A 23452-nucleotide genomic window follows, 5' to 3' on the forward strand; every position below is an offset into this window, starting at 1 on the left:
CCTTCTACTCCCCCCTCCCACTAAAGTGTCCAGTGTCCACAAGGAGGCGTTATCATCCATTTTGAGAACGAATGCTTTAAAGCAAAATTACTTTTTAAAACACCAAAATGTTATCATTATTTTACATGTAAAAATTCAATTGGTAAAATAACAATAAAAGAGATGAGATGTACTACAATGTAAAAAATATTCTTATTTACCGGAAACAACCTTCTGCTATGTCCATATCTTCCTCATAACTTCTTCCTTTAAACAGAGGCTTAGGAGCATTATCAAAAAATGCATGAAATGGAAACTCATCACTTAACAACTTCAATGGAACATTCTGAAAAGTAATTTGAATAATATACTACACAAAAAAATTTGAGTAAATAATCATACACAATTTTATTTTATTCTACGCCTGACTATATAAATTCCATTTATAAATAAAAATAGCCCATGTGATTATTTTACCTTTAATGAAAAATTATTATTAATACATTCTCTGAATAATGATTATTCTAGCTTTCAAAAAGTAATGTTTGATCACCATGAAACTTTCTTTCATCCACTTTTCAAAAATCACAATACTTGATCAACTCATAAATAACTGCGGACAACAGAATTATGAATGAATGAATAAAATCGATTGAAACTTAGTGTACGGTTCTAGTGGAGATGCAAGAAACTAAAAATGACCTGAAAAATATACTAAAAGTGCCATCTCTTCATCAACTGTCATTTATACTGTCTTATCAAGCATCCTTAGTACAATAAACATTTTCTAATCATCACCAAAATGTTGGACTAAAATAATATTGTTAGTTACAATTATTAAATATCATTTTGGTAAAACAGTTTTTTTTATAATTAAAATGGAATAATTCCTTACATTTTAGAGTAGAACCTGATATGTAAAATTAAACAGGACTATTCATACTCTCATGAAGAAATGAAAGAACTGCAGAACATGTTCTACTAGTGAAAATAGAGAAAAGATTTTATGTAAACATGGATCTAGATATTTTACAATAGAGTCTTCTTCCAGTTTGAAATAATAAAATAGGATTTTCTGCAACATTAGTCATTTTGTTTTTATAGAAGAAAAAAATTTCTTAAATTTTTCTTCATGTTCAGTTAATGTTACTTACGTAGATTTTCCCACAATTAAAATTTCTACAAATTTGTAGGGAAATTTTATTTGTCTAGTAGCAATTTAACATTTCTTTTACATCAAACCTAAAATATTGTATTTTGTGACACCAATTTTTTGTGTTTTATAATAATTTTCTTAAAAATTAATATCGCTCCAGTTCTGTAATCTGATTTTCAATTTTTCAGTTCAATAACAATATAAAAATATAAAATTTCCCACTAATTTAAGATTCAAACATTTTTGTACGGCTTCATTTTACCCTTAGATCAGAAATTAAGGAAAAAGTTTTGCAAACTATAACTTGAAAAGGAAGTATATTTCAAGATCTATGCTTATATGAATTTTTTTTCTTCATCTTTACTTATAGAATATCTTTTTGTTTCTCTGTTGGATTTTAGTCAGTAATTCTCTATTTATGTGTTGGAATTTCTCTTCGTGAGACACCCTATATAATAAAAACTAATGACAGTGTTTTAGTATTTTATCATTAGTTGGTATAGATTTGATCATTTAGCACCTCTATTAAGTTATTTTATTTTCGTAATATGCCTGTAGAGATTAGTCATAAATTAACATATGAGGTTGCACCATCTTTTAAGAGAAAATTTTAATTTAAACTTCACATATTTCACAATGAAAGGTAAAATCTAACTTTTTTATGTCTTCAATTTTAAATGTTACATGTCTACAGCAGCCAGATCAACATAAAATAGGGAATATTTTGGTGGTAAAAACAATTAACTGATAATGGGAACAGAGAAGAGAATGCTAGTCATTATCACTTACCTTGCCAGAGGGTGGTTTTACTTTTGACATATATATTTCCCATCTGGCTAAAACATGGTAAAGGAAGAAATGCCCAGCTGTCTCACAAGTATATGCCTGATCACCAACAACCTGGAGGCTTTCTTGTAACCGCTGCACTTCCATCAGAAGATCCAACCGTTTAGCCAGAACATAGTTAACACGCCCATACCTAAAAATAACCAATTTTAATTAATAGCTTTCAATTTCTGTGTCTTAAAAAAGTAGCTCATCTGTTAAAAACAAAAAACAATAATGTTACAGGTGGGTAAGTTATCTCTTTACTTTTAACAATAACTATATACTTTTTATCATAAAAATCCAGCACTCAGTACTCCTTTTCCTATCTCCCCATTATTTGTCAACTCACAGTCCAAATATTATACTTACCACTTCATGAATTTTTTCAATAGCCATATGATGATATGACATTTATTGTTAATTCATTACAAATTTTTAATTACCAGTTATGTTAAAACTGTTGTGGTTACTGATAATTGTTTTTCTAAATGAAGAAACTTTTATAATACATGGTCACACAAAATGATCAAATTATTAAGAAAAAAAATAATGTTAAGAAAGAAAAACTAATATTTAGTGGTAAATTTTTAAAAATGAAAAATTAATGGTCTTTAAAAACAATTTCAAGATATCTTATAACTGTTTTTGTCATCGTTGCTATATGTTGGATTACAATAATCCTGACATACAGTGTGATATTTTTATATTTCAAATATTTACATATGAAAATTTAAAAAACTTTTAAATTTCAAAAGAAAGTTTAAGGTAAAAAAATACTACATATACTTGTATTTCCATTCCAGAGAGCCTTAGTCATGCTCAGTGGTACAGCCAAGCTGATGAAAGATAAAACTTAAATTTGAACCTTTATATGAATGTATAAATTAAAAGTTATGTAAATTAAAGCTTTTTCTATTCTAAATTTCTTTATTAAGAACTTTTAAACAAAAAAATGTACTTCAATTGGATTATCAAAAAAATGCAGGAAAATATAATTTTTATATCTTAATTTGGTATATGAGAATATTTCTGGTCATATCAATGATTTTGGAATAGTAAGCCTTTTATTTCCAGTTTTGATCTTGAAATTATAAAATATAAGTTATGAACATAATTTCTCTGCATTACTTTCTTTATTTCAATCAAGAAACAACATTCTTACCTTTAATTTTTTTTTGAAAATTAAATAAAAATAAAACAAGAAAAAAATTTAATTTAAAATTAATGATTTTAAATAAAAACATATGAAATAATCTAAGGTAAATATCCTAAATTGGAACAGAAGTTCAAGGTGTGGAAGTACATTTCAGGCCTTTCTTGTAAACTGAAGTATTGTGTTGCATTAAAAGGAAAAGTCAAGAGGATGATTTCCACTTGAAAGATCATGAGCATGTTTTAGGACATAAAAATAATTCAAATCTAATATTCTTGTCTTAAATTTTTCACAATCAACATGGCAGTCAGTGGTAAGGCAGTTAAGAATTTCCTTCATGCAAACCAGAAAAAGGTATCTTATCCTAAGGCATTATGTTGATTCATGGCATTCCTGACTACAATCTACAACTGAAATACAAAAGCAGCTCATATCCTTTTATATGAATAATTCAATTAATTCTCTATAACCCAGACCTCACATCAAATATTTTCATCTGTTTCAGCATTTGAAATGTTGAACTTACTATAAATTTGCACACTGTAAACTTACTGATACTTGAAATAATGAACTTCTTTGGTGGTTAGCAGTTCCATGATGAAAATGAGGCCAAACAAGCTGGTAAGAAATTGTTTGCATAACAGATAGCATAAACTACACAGAAAAGTAGTTTAAGGTATGTTTTTTCTTTTATGTTTAGTAGACTACCATGACAATATTAATGATAAATATTTAAAATAAAATATCTTCTTTTCAATAAGACAATATCTCACAATTAATTTTAACAACTAGAATCTTATATCAACTACGTTTTGAATTTTCATATTTTCATAACTTAAAATAAAATAAAAATAGATTGGAGAAAATTAGAACATACCTACTGAAATCTTTTTCAGTTTCCAAAGCTTCTTCACCATGCCCAAGACGTAATAAATGTCTTTCATCGATATCAAGAGCCATAATTTTTTCAAACAACTGATTAAGGGCTTGATTAGAATGAGTGACAATCAGTGTACGCTGAGCAGGAAAATTATGATACAGATTTGATATTATTTGTACAGCCACATCAGTCTTACCAGTTCCAGGTGGTCCAACAACCAGAGTCAAGCCTGGTTGCATACCAGCTCTAATTGCTTCTACTTGTGTGGGTGTAAAAGGAATAGAGTTCCTAAAACATTCAAAATTATTATAAATAAAAACAAAAAAACACATGAGATAATTTTACAACCAGTCATTTCATTTTCATTTCCTAAGACACTTCCACAACAGTACAACAACAATTTATGCATTCATGTTCACTTAACCTGGAAAATCTGGTTCCAATCCAGATCAATTCATAAATTTTAGACCTTACTTTAGCATTTTGAATGAGTTTCTTCCTGACAGCTTGCTCTAAATCTGGAATTTTTTTTCTTTTTGGAGATTAGAGCTGGAATATCTCAAAGCACGTAAAGCTACATTACCTCAAGACGTTGTAACAGACATAATTCATATCCAGAAAGGAGTAAAGGAGATTTTTTTATATTTACACAATGAAAGAGCTGTTCCGGTGATACTAGATCTAGTACTAAGTGTGTAAATCTAAATGCAATAAAAATTATAATAAATACTTTTGTATGAAAATTTCACTTTATTTTCCCTGATGCAATTAATAATTGCCAACTAAAACCATCATAAACATCCCATTAACAGCAAATTCAATGTAAACTTACAAAATTACAATGAATTTCATATTCATATTTACTGTATTTCTATTTTCATTTTATCATTATATTTAATAGCAACAGTAATACATCATGATGAAGAATTCAAGGTATTTTCTCAATAATGCTTCTTAGTACAGTCTTTTTTGTGTAAGAAAATGCTATGTAAAGTTCTACTGCTTCTATTAGCAATTTTGTTTTCTGTAATATGTTACTAAATGTTTTACAGAATGTATGCATCATTCCAGAACTCCAAAACTGAAACTTTTTGATGCCTAGTTCAGCAATTTATATGGTTATTGAAGGGATAATAAAGAGTTGTTTGAACAATTTATTTAATTTTAAATAACTTTTCAGTTACTGCATACACTTGTCAGGAAATAGAATATTGTTACAATAATACGTGTCCATCTGAATTAAATTGTTTTTTACTAGATAAAAAAAGGAATCCATGTTATTAATCACAAATTAACCAATACAAAAAGATCTTAAAGTACATTTTCATGCATGACTGAGGTTGATTTCAAGTTCAAACTTCATTGTGTAGATTAAAATCTATAAATTTACTTATTTTATATCTTTACAAGATATGCATATTTGATATATATATATTAATATTTATTAATGATATATATATACTAATATCTACAAAAGTATGAATTTGTGCTAGTACATACAGAATGAATTATTGAATACATGTCTATATGTCATAATTGCTGGTCAGCTCTGAGCAGCATAGTCTTGTCACATCAATATTAGGTCTCTCAATGTTGTCAAAGAATGATTTGTTACTAGTAAGCAGAAATTTATTCTACACATTTGATTTATTTAATCTATGATAATTAATATGTGTTAACAAAATATTTATTAATGTGTGCTTTCAAATCTTTTGCTGTTAATAACTGAATATAAATTGAAATTACTCATTTTTAAAGAAATCTGTTAATTAATTATAAAAAATAAACACAGTAATTACTGGACGGAGTAGAATATCAAACAAAATAACTTTTAAATGTAGACATTATTTCTACTGATAACATGTACTGATAACTGAATACAAAAAAAAAACAAGTAATTAAAAAAAAAGTCATACCTTTTTCAATTATTCATATCATTATCAGCTTCTACAACACTGTTTTCTGTTCAGTCAGATGAACTTTCTGTATCATAATTGACATTATTTTATTAATGATAAAAGATTCAATGATGTTTTCAGTCAGTCCCTGAATCATTCTGCACTGATCTTCCACTATTTTGTGTGATCACATTTTCTTTTCTAAATCTCTTTTTCTAGTTTCACATGTTTTAAGCTTGCACATACTAATGATACCTTCCAGATAAAACATTGTATTGTGGGAGATCAGTTCAGCCTAAATTAGTCCAAAATCTTGGGTGATACAGTGGAGGATAATGCTACAACCTTTTGCAGCTAATATTTCATCAATGATAGCAAACATACTATTCTTTCTTCTGTTTTATGAGTCCATACAGTTCAACTTTTAGTATTTTGTTTCTGAAATAAATCTTGTGATTGCTTAACCAATTTTGGTTATCTCCCTTTTTTTAATGTAGTCTTTATCTATCTGAATGCTGCAACAGGATCTGTTGGATATCATCAACATACTTTTACCTGACAAATGGTTACTACTTTTTCTTGCAGCCATTATGAATAGCTTTTTTTAATTAATCTCTGAACAGCAAAAACAAGTATTTAAGCTTTATTTCCGCTGTAAAACAACCTGGAATGAAACATTATCTTTTGCATGAAGTATTTTAAGTTTTTCTCTTTCAAAAAAGAAATTTTAATTTCTGCTGAACTTAAAACTATATGTGAACCAACTTTTCCAGTGAGTATGGCTGCTGTGAATATGTTTTTTTGATATACACAACTGGTTGACCTTCTTTCCTTAATTTCTGAATATGTGGAAGATAATGAGAGCTTTTCTACTGTATGCTGTATTTCTGCAAGAACTGAATTGTTTGGGTTTTTCTCCACTTAAATCCCACAGATTTTAAAACTTTGCTTAAGCTGTCTTTTCCTCTTGAAAATAATTTTTCTCCTTAAGTTTCAAAACCAGCTTCCATAATGGAACATAATGTAACAATTTAGAACTATCCATCTGATAGCAGACTTATTAAAATCATCTACACGGGTTACGTTTTGACAGTTTTGAAACTGAAAAATGATGAACTGTCTTGTTTTTTGGAGCACCCTTATTTTTTTTTAAATGCTAACAATTACTTTTGTAGCTTTTGAAATTCACTTTAAGACTTTTTCTGGATCAATGGAAATGTTTCATTTTATTCTTCCTCAATCATAAAATCAATCACATTTCTTATTATTTTCCTAGACTGTGTTTCAGTATTTACAATTCTTTAGTTTAAACATTTTCTTTCAATTATAGCAGATCTCCAACAATAACTTTTATTTTCATATTAATAAGGGTATAATTAAATATTCATAAGTTACATATAAGAAAATTACTACAACCTACCTACACAAATAATTTTTACAATTCTAAGCAGTAATTTATGTGGTATACTAACAAATACATAAAATAAAGTAAACAACAATGAAATGAAGAAACTAAGCAGACCATAAATATTTCTTGGGTGAAGGTATTAGACAAAGCAAAATAAGTGAAACAAAAAATAAATTATCAATTAATGAATTTGTAAGTTATCACTATACTTTGTTTTTGTATATTATCAGCAGAGTTATGCAATTACTGTATGAAAGAGCACGGCTCTTTCAATATAAACCAAAAGAATTCATGAGCAGGTAGACCTACATAAAATAAGAAAATTCACAACAACCACTATCCATTCTGATTGAAAGCAGATTTAACAAAAAGAAACCTCACACTGAATGATTATACCTCTAGATTGTTCTTAAACCAAATGTTTGTAAATTTAATAACAATGAATATTAAAAAACTCACCGTTTTGGTTCATTAAATAAATAAGGACCTCTACTGGGTATAACATGAGGTTCCACAACAACAGATTTTTTTTTCTTCTCATCTGTGTGTTTTTGTTTTACACACCCAACATCATCTTCACTCTCTTTATTAATACTTTCGTGTTTTTCTAAAACATCCTCAAATGTCAATCTGTAAGCAGTACATTGCAAGATAGTTAAAAAAGTATGATATAAAAACATAAAACTTATTTTAAGAAACTAGGTAATGTTGGTATAGGTTTAGAATAGATGAGGTTTTGTGAACAGTGACATAATACTACTGTTCATAAGAAATACACAGCTAACTATTAAAACTAACCCTCTTATCAAAGAGGGATAAATTTATCAAACAAGAATTGCAAACATACAACTATATTTCGAGGAAAAATTCTATTACAGCTTAGAACTGAATATTCTCAAAACTCTAATATTCTGAGCTTGTCGTTAGTTGTAGTTTGGAAGTGAATACAAAGAAAGACATGAATTTTGACAAATGAAAATTTCCCGTACAAAAATTATGATTAATAATGAAAAAGCTACTAATCATCTAAATAGTAAGGTAAATCTAAATAATAATATGGAAGCAATCCATGCAGTGGATTTTACTAGGCTAAACAATATTGACGTCAATTACTAAGCATTTTGAACACCATCTATTAGTCACAATTAAAGATATAAACAAAAAAATATTTTTCAACAAGATAGTAGGTACACTTCATACTTCTATTGTGAAATTATCTCTTTTTTTTTAATTGTACTACCTTGGGAATAATAGTACAACTTGTATAAGCATAACATAATATAAATATATATCTCTAAATAAAACCAAGACAGAAAATGCACCTATTTAATACACAGCATACATAGCTTTTATAATAAGAGGGGAAATTTAATGAATATTTTGCTTTTAACCAGCAGGTCTTATTTTCTGCAGATACTTCATTGTTGAGTAAATAAACATGAAGAAAATTGAAAATTCTTTAATGAATTCATTTTAATACAATCAATTTTAATTGGAGCTTATTTTACACTATTTTAAAGATTTTGATGAGTTTTCTATCACGGTAAGATTTTGGTGTTCAGTGAAACTTAAAATAACTTTTTTTGGAAAATAAAACTTGTAATATTAAATTTAAAAAAATACTTTTCTTACCATCCAAACACAAAATTTAATATAAAAAGTCAATCAATAAAATTTATCAGGTTGTTTCCTCACATTTTCTATTATTTCAAAACATCTCATAAAACTGCATAAACAAATATATAATAGTAACAACTGTGTTTCTTTAGTGCGAAAGAGACAACTTAATTCCATTGATGAATTGTGTAATTTAATATGATAAATTAAAAATTACTTAAACTGAATGGCTAATGTAAATCGTATACTTAATAATAATATAATTAGCTGCATTTACCTGAATGGAGGTACAAGCTTTTTTGGATCATTAGTTTTAACTTTAATTTCATGATTAGGAAAGCTGTCTCTCAAGTGGTCAAGACTAAGAAAAGTGTCATTAAAATCCATTGTAGCAATTTCATTTGGCATCCTGAATTAAATTAAAAACAAATGTGTATAAAGGTTTTACTAAAAAAATTAGAGTAAAAATAAAAAATTTAGATAACTCGTTCACAATATTAGTCTCGTAAATTAAATATTAATCTGATAACTGAGATATCACATGTATACTAATACAAAATAAACAAATCATCTATAATAATTAGTAATAAATAAGTAAGCTTAAATATTTAAAATAATCACCTGTCGCAATTTATAAGTGAAATTTAGGCAAGCATGTTCATTAAAAAAGTAATATACATATCTACAAGTTATAAAGGCAAGGTTATTTTTCCATCAGGTACTGCGAACTTCTCAGGAAATACCTACATAATAAAAAATTACATTGCATTACATCAATTAATTTATGAAAAACTGACAGGAAGAAAACTGAATGCTTATACAAATGGATCACAACATAAGAAAATGTTTCTGGCCTTTATGTGACAAAGTAGATCGATGACCTGGAACAAACATGTTGGAATGGAGCAAATGATTAGTGCTTACTTTCCTGTGTTGAATGTAGATAATTAAGAGACATAGCCAGTTTAGTAATATTTTAGTGTTAACAGCTCCTTAATAATTCTCAGAGCCATTGTTTTGTTGTCAGGTTCTAATTAATATCATATCCTGGGTAAGAAATCCAAGAACAAAGTAAGCCACAGATAAATATACAGTAAAACAAAAAGAGATGCAGTTACTCAAGGGCAAGAAAACTGTACTAATATTTGGTAATTTCTAAAATATCAATCAAACAAAATCATTAATATTATTAATAAAAAACAATTCCTTCCCTATTATACCTATTTCTTTATTTAGTGACTTTTTTTCTTTGCCACACAAGGGTGTTTGAAATTCCTGTAAATTTCTTTCCAGCAAGTCACTTCATATTTGGAAACAGATAGTCCAACAGTCTGAATCTGCTAAGTCTGGTGAGTAAGGGAGGAAATGTGTAATTCAGACAATTTTTCTCAGAAGAGTGAGCAGTTGCATTTTTTCACTGAAAAAGAACCATCTTATTTATCAAATATGGTAATTATTCTTTACTTCATTATTTAGATGATTCAGCAAAAACAATAATATTGCCTGGTTATGATTTACTCTTCTCTAGAAAGTCAATGAAGATAATGCTGCGGGCATCCCAAAAGTTAGTAGCCATTACTTTTCCTGCTGATGGAACAGTTTTCATTTATTTGAAGCGAGTTCAAAAGTTCCTCTTGAATACATTGAAATACCCCCAAATCACTTTCAAAAATGTTTACTCATTCATGCACTTGAACAATTGTAAGCAAACACAGCACCTATCTGCTGGACAGTTATTGCACATATAAGTACTGTAATGTTTGATTACCACATGAAATTCTCTTATGTTCTTTTTTCATGAATCACAATATTTTACTGAGTCAAATATCTGCCTATGAAACATAATAAAGAAGGGAAGAAACTAATGAGCAGAAAAATAATGCATAATTTTTCCTGAAAAAAAAAATAAGTTATAGAAAATAAAAACCACTTCTTTCTTTGATGCAATAAAAAATGTTATTTTTCATACGTCAACAACTTTTAACATTATAAATAAGTAAAACTTACTGTGAATAATGAGCTGCAGCAGGATTACCGTACCCTAATATGATATCATGCAACCAGTCTGGTACAACACATTCAGTGTTCATCAATTCTCGTATTGTTTCTAATACCGCTTTAAAATTGTTCTCCTTTGGTTTTCTTCTCATCAAAACATTAAGTGTTTCATAAACATCCTGTATCATAAATGGAAACAGTATTAATAGACAAACAAATATTAACAACTACATAAAAAATAAAACACACATAACACACACCCACACAAAAGCTGACTCTGTTAAAGTACTTTAATTGATAATTGAATATTATTAGAATTATTTAAAATGTTTTGTTGAAATTTAAAATGATTAAACAAAAAATAAAATTAGAGACAGACTGATGTAAACTTAATATCTGAACAGAATGTAGGTTCAAACCTAGAAGTTATTAAAGAACTATTTCAGTAGAAAATTAAAGAACATATTTGATGTTTGTTCGGGGAAGTTCAAGGGCAGTATGAGAACTTTTGCAAATGACACTGCTTCATCATATCAAGCTGATTCAGGTCGTATAATATACCATAATATTAAAAAGGACTTTAGAAGAATATATTGGTGTTTAGTGTAAAATGGCATCTCTTTGCTTATAGCCAAGATTGATTATAATATCTTTTGATTTCAGGGAAATTTGATGTTGTATTTTACAATGTGGGAATAATGATCAATGTAACTGAAAATGTATTCCTCAGGTAAAAACAGTAAAGTATTTAGGTGTAATGTTGGACATAAACTTTTCATGGAAAGTAATATGAGTAAGATAAAAAAAAAATTGGAGTTAATAGATTTTATTATCTAGGTTTTACTGTCCGATAAATATGTTAAAAAATGTTGTACCTTTCTTTGGTAGAATCTTGACCAGGTTATTCTTTAGCTAGTAGTTGGGGGTGAAGCATATGCTAGCAATTTAGAACTATTTGTAATGAGACAATAACAATTAATGCAGTTGATTTTGGTCAATAAAGCAATAAAGTATGACTGTGGTACATCAACCATAGTATACTGACTAGTACTATAACATAAATGTTTTGCCCTGGCCTAGGTTTGAGGTCTTTAGGATATCATTTATCTATTTGGCACTGAAAGATTTTAACATGCTACATTAAGGTAGAGGAGTCAATTAGGAATTTTTTTGTAGGCAAAATGTTAATGGGCTTTTACATATTACTTATTTTGTTTACATTAGAAACCTTTAATGTAGCTCTTGTAGAGCGAAAATGTCTGAGCCTAGAATACCTTATGGCCTGTATTGTTTAAAGAAAGTTTATTTAAAAAATATTATTATCCTGGCTGGTCTAATACATGAACCAAACTGTAATACTTTATTACTGTTATATATAATATTATTATTGTGAATATTGTTAAAAATTAATATTATGTTCTACAAGTTATATTTTTTTCAGTGTTATAAGCCAATAATAATATTTAATTATATGTTATTCTCTTTTAATTACTCAGTATATATATTGGTTGTTTCTTGCTGTAGAAATTACTTATTTTCTTTTCCATCTGTTTTCTTGTATATTTTTGTTTTTATTAAGTTAAACTAAAATGAAATAGGTTGGTAAAAACAACATTGTTTGCTTTTTGTTTTTTTTTTTTACTATAAAGTGTCTCTAGTTCCAACATAGAATGTTTATATGGAAATGATGTATTTGATCTATTTCGGTTAAAATCAAAATATTTATACAACTTAATTTTAACTGAACTTGCTTCAGTTTGAAATAAATATTTTTAGTATTATATTACTTTCTTCTATACATTGTAATTACCTTTAATATTGTACACTGATAAACTGTTTGAGGAAATAAATAAATTTAGGAAAGATAATAATAATTAAGGTAGAAGAGAAGATTTTAAATAGGAAGGAAAAATTGGTAAAAAAAAATCCTCTGATAGGCAGAAGTATATTAGAAGTAATAAATGAATGCAAAAAGTAAAATATATATATATACATTAATTTTTTAAACATCTCCTATGAGTTGAATTATAATTAGTATTTATAAACCACCAGATACACACGTATAATGCAAGGTTGATCTTACCTTCAATCTAATAAGGCCTTTTCAAATCCTACAGATTTATCATCAGTTATTAAAATATAATAATTATCATTAGCATTGAGTTACTTCATCAACCAAGTCATGATTGATTACAATTATTAGTCAGATGTTAAATTCTATTGTACAGGCCTATCAATTTAAGCAGGTCATCCTGCTCAAAATTACCTGGTGGTTTATTAAATTGAGATTTTTGTATTTATAAATATAATATTTCTCCAAATGCTCCAGTTTGTTTTTAACATTACAAATTTCTAATACTTTAAGATTATTTACTAAATCTGTCATTTTACGTCCATTTGAAATCAAGTGTTCTGCCATATTTGAAAAATTATATAAAAATAAAAAATACCGTAGACCAGTGATTCCCAAACTTTGCACTGCGACGCCCCAGGTAGCCATGGGCTCTTCACAGAGGCACCGCAAAATATTGTAAAAGTTTCATAATTAATTGAACCAAGACATTTATAATTATTAATTTACTGTTAATAAAGTAAACAAATAATGAACATACACGAGTTTTATTTTTTTTAATCTCTTACTTACAAGTAATCATACTTTTACCTAGGGTAGGGCTTATTTTTTATGCAAAGATTTTAATTGAAAAAGGGTCCAGTGACTTGGAAAAGTTTGGGAACCACTGCTATAGGCAATAAGGAAATCAGAAGAAAAAAATCCCTTTTGGCATGCCAGAAGGTGGAGGTAGATTTCACCAATGCTAAGTAGGGGATAAAAAAGATTTCCACCTTAAAGTTAAGAAAAACTTCAAATTTACTCAATACGGCAATGGCTGCATGTGAAAAAAGTTTCACATGTTTAGCATATGACAATTCTTCTTACAATTCCAGCAACATTATGGTCATCCCTTGCTATAAGGGTTGGTCATATTGAAAATTGTTTCAGATAAAAGTTTTAGGTAATGTTTAGAGGACTAATGACCACTTCAAACTGATTCAACACTGTGTCTATTAAGAAAGGTATGTTTTTTTTTTGTCTTCGAAATCCCATTTTTTCCACCCCTGGGCCAATGGTTGGTGATATTAAAAAACTTTACTTGTATAAGTTTTAGGCCCTTACGCAAAGAATAGTAGGAACTTAAAATGAATTTGAAATTTTAATTAATATGAAAGTTATAGCAATATTTTCCCTCCATTTCCAACCACATGGTCTGATTTTGCTTATTAACAAACTCGACTGAGATTTTGGGTTGTTATGTATCAATTTGAAAGTGACTGGCACAAAATTACGGCAGTTATCGTGTCCACAAGAAAGTGAAATATATATATATATATATATATATATATATATATATATATATACACTTTTGAACTGACAATGGTTTTGGGGTCTGGGGATGTGAAACATGAAGATATGTCAAAATTTTCTTGAAGTCGAATCATGGTACCCATTACAATAGGTAGCTTTCTTATAAAATTTACCTAATAGAGAACTTTGAAATGTGGTATTGCAGGAAACTGTTGAAAATTAAGTATGTTGATTGAGTGCAAAATGAAGATATTAACGCATTAAAGAAATCTCTGATAAAAGGTTAAAAGGGTTAAGATTAGTGGACCATACATTAAAGGCTTCCATAAATAATGAATTTGGTTCTAGCAGAAAATGTAGAGGATATAACAATAAGAGGAAGTCTAAGATTAGAATTTTATGAAGTGGGTATTATGGATAAAGAATGTAAGAGATATGTTGATCTAAGAAATTGGTAAACAACAGATAGATATGGAGAAGGCTATCAAACAAGCCAGGAAATCAAAGACAAGAATAAAACCTGCTTTTTTATTAAGTTTCTTTTATATATATCGCGGTAGAAAAGATTATTAATTATTATGCATAGAAATATTAAGTGAATCAAAAACATCAAAACTATAAGAATGGCTAATAATACTACAATTATTATTAACAATGAATGAGTATTAAAAAAAAAATAAATAATACTTCCCAATTTGTTGCATTAAAAACAAATTATTATAGGCAAGATTTGAAAACCTATTATACAAAATACAGAGTGAATCAAATATAAACGATAATTTTTTTTATAAATTTATTGATTAATAGTATAACAATTCATACCTTCATCATTTCTCTATTTAGTCTCATGCATGATCTACACACTTTGGCCAATGATTTGGAAGCTTGAATATTCCTTGTTCATAAAACGTTTGAGGACAAGTCGTCAACCAAGGGCACATGCGCACCTTGACATCTTCATTGTTTACAAATCGTTCCCTTACAAGCGATTCTTTCAAGGGTGCAAACAAAAATAGTCACAGAGGGACAAATCTGGACTATAGGGAGAATGGTCAAGGGTTTCCAAGTGTATTTTTTATGCGGCCTGGTTTTGTCATGGAGAAAGATGACATCTCTGATGGACATACCCCATCTTTTGTTTCGGTATGCGGCTTTTGCTGACTGTAGCAGCTGGCAATAATAAGTCACACTCACAATTTGTAGATTGTGGAAAAGATCAAGGAGTAAAACAAACTCTCCATGAGTAAAAAAAAATCGTAGCAAGAACTTTTTCAGTTGACAGACAGGTTTTGGCCGTCACTAGGCAACCTCATTTTTTACTCCAACTGGATCCATGTCTCATCAAATGTGATGATGTGTCTCAAAAAATTCTCCCCTTCGTGATGAAATCGATTCAGAAGTCTCTCTCATAGATCTCTAACCTGACGTGTTTTTGATTTTTGGTCTACAAACTCGGAACCCATCAAGCATTAATTCTTTTAAAGCCAAGATGATCAGTGATAATGGCTTGAGCACTCCGATAGGTGATACCTACTTCTGATATAATTTCTTCAACAGTGAACTGGTGATCACCTTCAATAAGCTCTCAAATGGCACAAATGTTCTCAGCTGTGAGATGACCTTGGGCAACAATCATGACTTTCATTTTCTACACTTTCTCGCCCGCCCTTAAATTGTCTGGCCTACATATACACTTGTTTCTGGGACAGTGTAGCATCCCCAAGCTATACCTTTAAACAAGTTAAAATTTCCACAGGTTTAATGCCTTCATCAGTTAAAAACTTTATGATTGTACGTTATGCAACAGATGACGGAACCTCTTGCTCACTAATGACTGTACTGATGACAGAACAGAGCAGAGGAGATAACCAACCTGATTCCCCCACTCTAATACACAAAACATTAACTCTCCCACTCACCATCCAAGTTAGAATTGCTTGCTGCGTAGAATAGCAAAATTACCATTTAAACGTGATTCATTCTCGTACAGTAAAACTTTATAATTGGGAAATGATCTCATGTTATTGAAGATTATACCCTACTGGTGGAGAGTTAAACCAGTCACATTATGTTAATGAGGTAAATAAATTTTTAAAAACACTTTCTAATGATATTGATTTACTTAAATACTTAAAAATAAAACCACATGCACTGACTGAATAATATAATAATAAAAAAAAAAAAAAAAAAAAAAAAAAAACTATTTTATTGACTTTCATCATATGTTTATACTTAATCTTATATATATATATATATATTCATCCAATTGCAATGAAACTTAGGAGAGTTTTTGTGTGCATGCCTGCGAAGGTTTCTGAATTAGTTTGGACCCGCTAGGTGGCGCTAAGAGTAAAGATATTTTGGAAAATAGTATTTCTGGTCCAATTTGGCTCTTATTCAAAATATATATTAGTTACATGGAAAGAAATATCTTTGCAAGAAATGGACCTGCTAGATGGTGCTGGAGTTGAGATATTTGGAAAAATTAGATTTATGGCCCAATTTGGCTAATATTCAGAATATATATCAGTTCCAAGGAAAAAAATATTTTTGCCAAAAATGGAAAAAGGTTAAAGGAGAAATAGGAAGAAAAAGAAAAAGGGGATAAGGAAGAAGAGAAAAAGGGAAAAATAAAAAAAGGGAAGAAAGGAAAGATTAAATTTTGTGAAGTTCCATGACATTCAGTTTTTTAATGTTTTATCAAATTTTCTTTTGTGTTCATTTAAACTATATACATACTCAAATCTAGCAATGATGAAGCATTGCTGGATCGGATAGTTATCAATAAAACAATGAATGAGCAATTAAAACAAGTTAATATACTAATATACCTCTTCGCCCTGAGCAGCTCTATCCATATCCATACGATACTGGTTGGAATCAAGTATTACACGAAATGTACGACTGTCACCAGGTAATAATGGTTTTGGTTCAGGACCCTCTTCGATAACACGTCCATTCTGATCTAACATCCCTTCCATCTCGCACCCTCTTACACATACCAGGCCACACTGAGATAAAAATGGTGCTCTGTAGTCATATTTAGTACCTTAAAACAGTATTAATTGATCAATAACTTATTATCTGAATACCAGGATAAATATATTGTATATCCCTTATAATACTAACCAGCAATTGCCTGTGGATAAGGTGGGTATCCACATATTATATAACATTTGAATTAAACAGAGTATGAAATGTCAAACAAAAATTTGAAGGTAATATGAATTTGAAATACATAAAAACTTCTGCTTACTACCAAGGATAACTTCCACTTTTAGACTTTGACAAAATATTACACATACTTTTTATCTACTGTTCAGTCATGTTTCTAATGACAGATATTAGAAAAAAAGAAGCTTATTAGCTAACTTTCATTATATTTTTTGTTACTTTATAACAAAGATTCATTAAGTGTGTTGGACTGTTACAGATAGTTAAAGAACTAGCATCCCATGTAGGAAATTGATGGATTGAGGCGAAGCTGAAATGTTTATATATTTTCACTAACAACTCTTTAGTACTGATCTCGGCCACCATTCTCTTGTTAGGCTTTAATTAACAACACCTCATGGTGAATCATAGATCTGATAAGCTACAGGTAATACTCATTACACAAACAAGGGGCATAATTGCTTACGAGTCTGAATGAAGAAAGCTGCACTAGATATCTGGGGATCTCCAAAATTTCATATGTATCCACCAGTAGTTTGATAATCAATCAAAAATTCATTATAAAATATAAATATTTTTTAATGACTCCAAAACTAGACTATAAATTAAAAATTATACTCAGTTATGTTGTCAATGATATTGTTAATATTCCTTATAAAGTTATAAGTTAAAAGTTATTGTTAATATTACTTATAAAGTTGGTTAAAATAACTTAGTTTAATTAAAACAGGAGGACCAATAAAAAAATCATCATGTTCAAAATTTACTGGTGATTTGTGTATGTTCATATGTTTGTATTTATTTTTGTAAATAATCAATTTGTTTATTATTATTAGTTATTAAAATCTGTATTTGTAATTGAATTTTCAGTTCAAGAGTGTAATGAGGTGATCAGCGGCACATGAAGATTTATTTCTTTAATTTTTATATGCTATTAAATGATAAAAAATTGTTTGTATATTAAGTTCCTTTTACTAATATTTATTTGTTTATATTAATTCCAGTTAATTCTATGAATTACTATTAAATTTATCTTACCAAGTAACTTTATTATGATTTAAACAATTACAGAACTATAAACAGATGAAAACTAACTGTTTTGAATCAGATAAAACTGGTTAACAATTTTATCTCTGCTCTACATAAATATCTAATAAATAAATCAGGTGCATGAACTATTAGGGAGGACAACTGTATAAGTAAATTGCTATTACTTATTGCTTATTATTGCTTTTTTTAGAAGTAGTAACAAACTAAAAAGTATGAATGTACGAGGATGATCCAGAAAGTAACTTACGTTTGTGTCTAGCATGGAGATGAGTGGGGATAGAGCCCCCACCTTGGCATTAAAACATTTCTACACTCAGTACGCATCAAGATGTCATACCATGTGGATTGTTTTTTTCTACTTTGTTTGTTGTGAATTGTTGAAATATGGCTTCAATAGAAAATCCTGCGAGTTGTGAGGTGTGTTCAGTGATTAGGTTTTTATGGACAAAATACCTCAAACCAACTGAAATTCATCGGCAACTTTGTGAGGTTTACAGAGATGGAATAATGAGTGAAGGTGAAGTGATGCAGTGGTGCATTCAGTTTTAAAAATGGCTGCACCAATGTTCATGATGAGGACCACAGTAGTTGGACTAGCCTTGTGACTGATGAACTGACGATGAAAATCAATGATAAAATTCGTGAAAATCGTCGCTACAATTAGGGAACTCTCGCTTTCCTCATTTTTCTCAAATTTCACAAAGTTTAGTGCATGAAATTGTATCGGGGAAGCTTGGCTGTATCACAAGTTTTGTGCAAAATGGGTGCCAAAAATCTAAGGCGGCAGATATCTACAGAGAAGGAAGAAAAGTTTGTGCATCGTTATGATAAGTACCTCAATTTAAATGGTAACTATGTAGAAAAATAATTTAAGATCGTCCTTTCAAATGTATATAATAAAATTTATTTTTTTTATTTCAAAACTTAAGTTACTTTCTGGACATCCCTCGTACATTTGTTAATTCCCTTAGTACATAAACATGGTCAGTGGTGGTAACTTCTCAACATGACAGAAAATGTCATCCTCTTGTTGGCTGAAATCGAGATTTACAAGTCAGGTGAGATCAAAATTTACATTAATAACTTTTCTTCTTCATTTCTAATTTTTTTCTTCCAGCATTACTCTTCATATATCATCATTCAGATTTACTTTTCTTCTACTAATATTACTTTTAACATGATATAGTCATTTTTCCCTTGGTAATAAACTCAAGTCTCATTCTATCTCAAATAAAACAACTCTACCATAATTTTTTTTTCATTCTTTCAGCAAGTTTAACCAATTTTTATCAATCCCAATTTCAATTTTTAACGTCTTTCAAATCTAATTTTTCCTAAAAATGTATATTTCTAATTTTATCTCTTCATACTTTTCCTGAGATGCTTCTGGAGATTTTTTTTTGTAATTCAGAATTTATTTTACTAATAAAATATGATTTCAATTTCCTTTGATTATAACAGAAATGTAACTGAATAAAAGGCTGAGTAAAATATAACAAAGCATACACCATTTCAATGGAAATTCACAAATAAATAATCTAGATTACTTAAACTTTAAGTAAAATAAAAATTAAAAAGGCAAATAATTTTTTTTTTTTTGAAGTAAAACAAATGTGAGAAAAAGTAAGTATAAATAAATACAATTAATTATATACTTACTTGGAAAAAACTATTATCTTAAACTAAAAACTAGTAATTTTTTGTTATTCTTACCAATTGGAGCTGTTGGTCGTACAGTCAGCAAAAAGCATACATCATGCTTTCGTAAATTTTCCCACTCAGATTTAATTTCTTGTCTAACATTAAGATTTACTGTGACATCTGCTCTCACTCTTGATGGCTTTTTCTCCCCTAAATATTTTAAATTAATTAAATGAAATAAGTATTTTTTTTTTTTTAAATACCAAGATTATAAAAAAGAGATTATGCTACTAGAGGTACTCACCAAATATATCTTTTAGCTTTATTATTCAAAGTTTTTTATTTAAAAAAATTTATAGAGATAATATGTTTAAGATACACTAGGGCTGTTTTTTTTTCAACTTCCAATGGGCTATAAAAAAAAGACCCATTGACATAACAAATGATTTTATTACTGAAAGTTGAATAGTATCTAACTTATTTTTCTACATAATCACCAAAACGATTGAGTAATTTGTCACATCATACACAGCTTTCCAATGTCCTCTTCAAAGAAGTTTGCTACCAGTGAGGTAAGGTACATCTTGACAGCCTCCTGAAGATCTTCGCTGGAGGCGAAGTGTTGTCCACCAACCATGCCTTCAATTCTTGAAAGAGGTGAAAATCACTAGGTGCTAAGTCTGGACTATGCAGTGAATGGTTGAAAACTTCCTACTTGAATTGTTTGAGAAGGTCTTGCATCATGTTGGCACAGTGCGGTTGTACATTGTCGTGGATCAAAATCATGCCAGACAAGAGCATGCCACTTCGTTTGTTCTGGATCATTCTGTGAAGGCGACATAAAGATTCACAATAAACTTCCTTTGCTATTGTTGTCCTATACTCTAAAAAGACCACCAACAAGTCACCTTAGCCATTGTTTTCCTGTTGCTCAGTATCTTTTTGAACTATTTCGGCTTGTTTGGAGAAAAGAAGTGTGCATCCACTGCTTAGACTGTTCTTTGGTTTCTGGATTGTCATACTGGATCCAAGACTCATCGCCAGTAATGATAGACTTTAAAAACTCTTCCCCCTCATTACTGTAATGCGTGAGAAACATTAAGGCCATTCACTGCATTTTGTTATCATCACTTTATGAAAAAGCTCATTTTCGTAAACCTCCGTTTGTTGCAGACAAAATCATCAACATGCTCAACCAGGCGTATAGTAGCGACAGACTTACGTCCTTGCCTACCTTCATCATGGACATCAATTCACCCTTCTTTAAAACTCCTACACCATTCCTGTATGCTACCATCACTCATAAACTTTTTGCTATACACTAGCCTCATTCTGTGATGGATTTCAGCAGTACTACATCCTTCTGCTTGCAGCAAACATATCACACTTCACAACTCGCAGTTGGTGGGAGCATTGAACATAGTGGCCATGTTCAATTGTCTGTAACTTGGCTCAAACTGATGCAACAGCAAAGGATTATGATAGGGGTGGCGCAATCGCAGATCTGGCTCCCACCTACCTCTTGTTTACTTAGATATACGATTGGAGGTTGAAAAAAAAAACAGCCCTCATATTTTTTTATAATTTTTTTTTTACTGAAAATAATTTCAAAACTAATTACAATTACCTTATGTTCCAAATGTTCCTAAAGAGTCTAATCACTTTATATACCAAAATAGTTTTCATACATATTTGATATATTACTGTATGAGATTTAATCCATAATCAAAATTGTTTGATATAAAATTTGACAGGACGGGATCAAAAACTTTTTTTTAAATTGAAATATAGTTTCTTTTTTTTAAAGGAATTATAATTTTAATAAAAATTTGAGGAAACAACAGACATTAGTTTACACATACAGGGCAGAACAAACTACAAAAAATAATTTTTTTACACTTTTTGCAATACACATAAATGTGCAAAATGCCATAAAAACTGAAAACACTAAAACAACAGTAAAACACAGAGTTGGATCTGTTTGCATACTTTCATAGAAATTCAACATCAGCTTTTTAAATACTTGGACAAGATAAAATTCTATTATGATGAGCAGGAAGTATGCAAAATTACTTTTCATTCTAAATACTTCCTTTTTAAAATAAATCTAAATATTTACAATTTGATCTATTATTTTTTTACCAGTCCACCACGGTCTAGTGGTTAACTCATCACAAATCAGTTGCTTAAAAGCTGTTTTCAAAGTCGAAGGTTCTAAGGTTGAAATCCTAGTAAACGTTAGTTGCTTTCATGTGGATTTGAATACTAGACAGTGAGTACCAGTGTACTTTGGTGGTTGGGGTCCAATTAACCTCAAGTCACAGGAATAGTCACCCTGAGTTTATATAAGATTACATGTCATTAATATGTCATATATATGATTCTCATCTCATTGGACCATGGGAGATTGCTTATTGTTCACTAGTTAAACAGACTGCAACGTAAAAAATTAGGAAAATAAAAAACTATAATTATACTAAAAAAATTTCTATTTTTAAAATTTTATCCAGAAATTATTAATGTTTTTATTGTAACATCAAAATTAAAAAAAAAATTGACAATATGGTGCAAATCTTAATATTTAAAAGACAGTTATTATATACAGAAACCACTCAAAATCTAAGGAAAATAAAAACACAACATAAAGACACACTGAAATCAATAAAAGAAGAATTACTCAAAACACAGTTGAGAGACTACCACAAAAGCTTCAAAAAACAACTGCAAAAATATGAACCCCCTCAAACATCCTAAACTTACTAATGAAGGATAAAAACAATGATCTGGCCCACAACAATAAAGACAACGAGGAAATCCTAGCCAAATATTTCAACAAATTTATAAACTGCAAAGAATCAACAGAATTCCTAAACTTCAACACCAGCACTCCAATAACAACATGGCTGGAAAACATCAACCCTCCCACAATAAAAGTAGTTAACAATCACTAGGTGAAATAAAGAATTACAAAACTTTGTAATTTGTAAAGATCCTTTGTAGAGATCTGGAAACATGCAGAAAAACCAGCAAAAATTGGCCTTTATGTTGATAAAGGCCAATTTTGGCCTATGATCTATGATCCAGCTTGTCAACATCTGGATCATAGAAGAACTACCAGAACACTGGACAACAGCCCTCATCCATCCGCTACACAAAAGACAGACAAAATAGACCCTAACAACTACAGAGGAATCTCACTCCTAGATACAACATACAAAATTCTTTTAAGAATCGCCCTCAACAGGATTGGTTTATAACTGAAGAAAGAACTAGGAGAATACCAGGGAGGTTTCAGGCCCTGAAGGA

At 29.3% G+C, this 23452-nt stretch overlaps 1 protein-coding gene across 1 annotated transcript in view; it reads right to left on the minus strand.

Annotated features, from left to right (window-relative positions):
* Positions 1-23452, minus strand: part of LOC142324919 (RNA helicase aquarius) — a 250064-nt gene that overhangs the window by 20142 nt on the left and 206470 nt on the right. Inside the window, exons 13-20 of the mRNA XM_075366060.1 lie at positions 20219-20356; positions 17113-17330; positions 10927-11096; positions 9197-9328; positions 7762-7932; positions 3994-4284; positions 1925-2114; positions 201-325 (exon numbers count right to left, since the gene is read on the minus strand). Coding sequence (XP_075222175.1) covers positions 201-325; positions 1925-2114; positions 3994-4284; positions 7762-7932; positions 9197-9328; positions 10927-11096; positions 17113-17330; positions 20219-20356 — 1435 coding nt within the window. The remainder of the gene's footprint in view (positions 1-200; positions 326-1924; positions 2115-3993; positions 4285-7761; positions 7933-9196; positions 9329-10926; positions 11097-17112; positions 17331-20218; positions 20357-23452) is intronic.

The sequence above is a fragment of the Lycorma delicatula genome, chromosome 5, assembly GCF_047948215.1.
Source record: "Lycorma delicatula isolate Av1 chromosome 5, ASM4794821v1, whole genome shotgun sequence".
In the NCBI taxonomy this organism is placed as follows: Eukaryota; Metazoa; Arthropoda; class Insecta; order Hemiptera; family Fulgoridae; genus Lycorma; species Lycorma delicatula.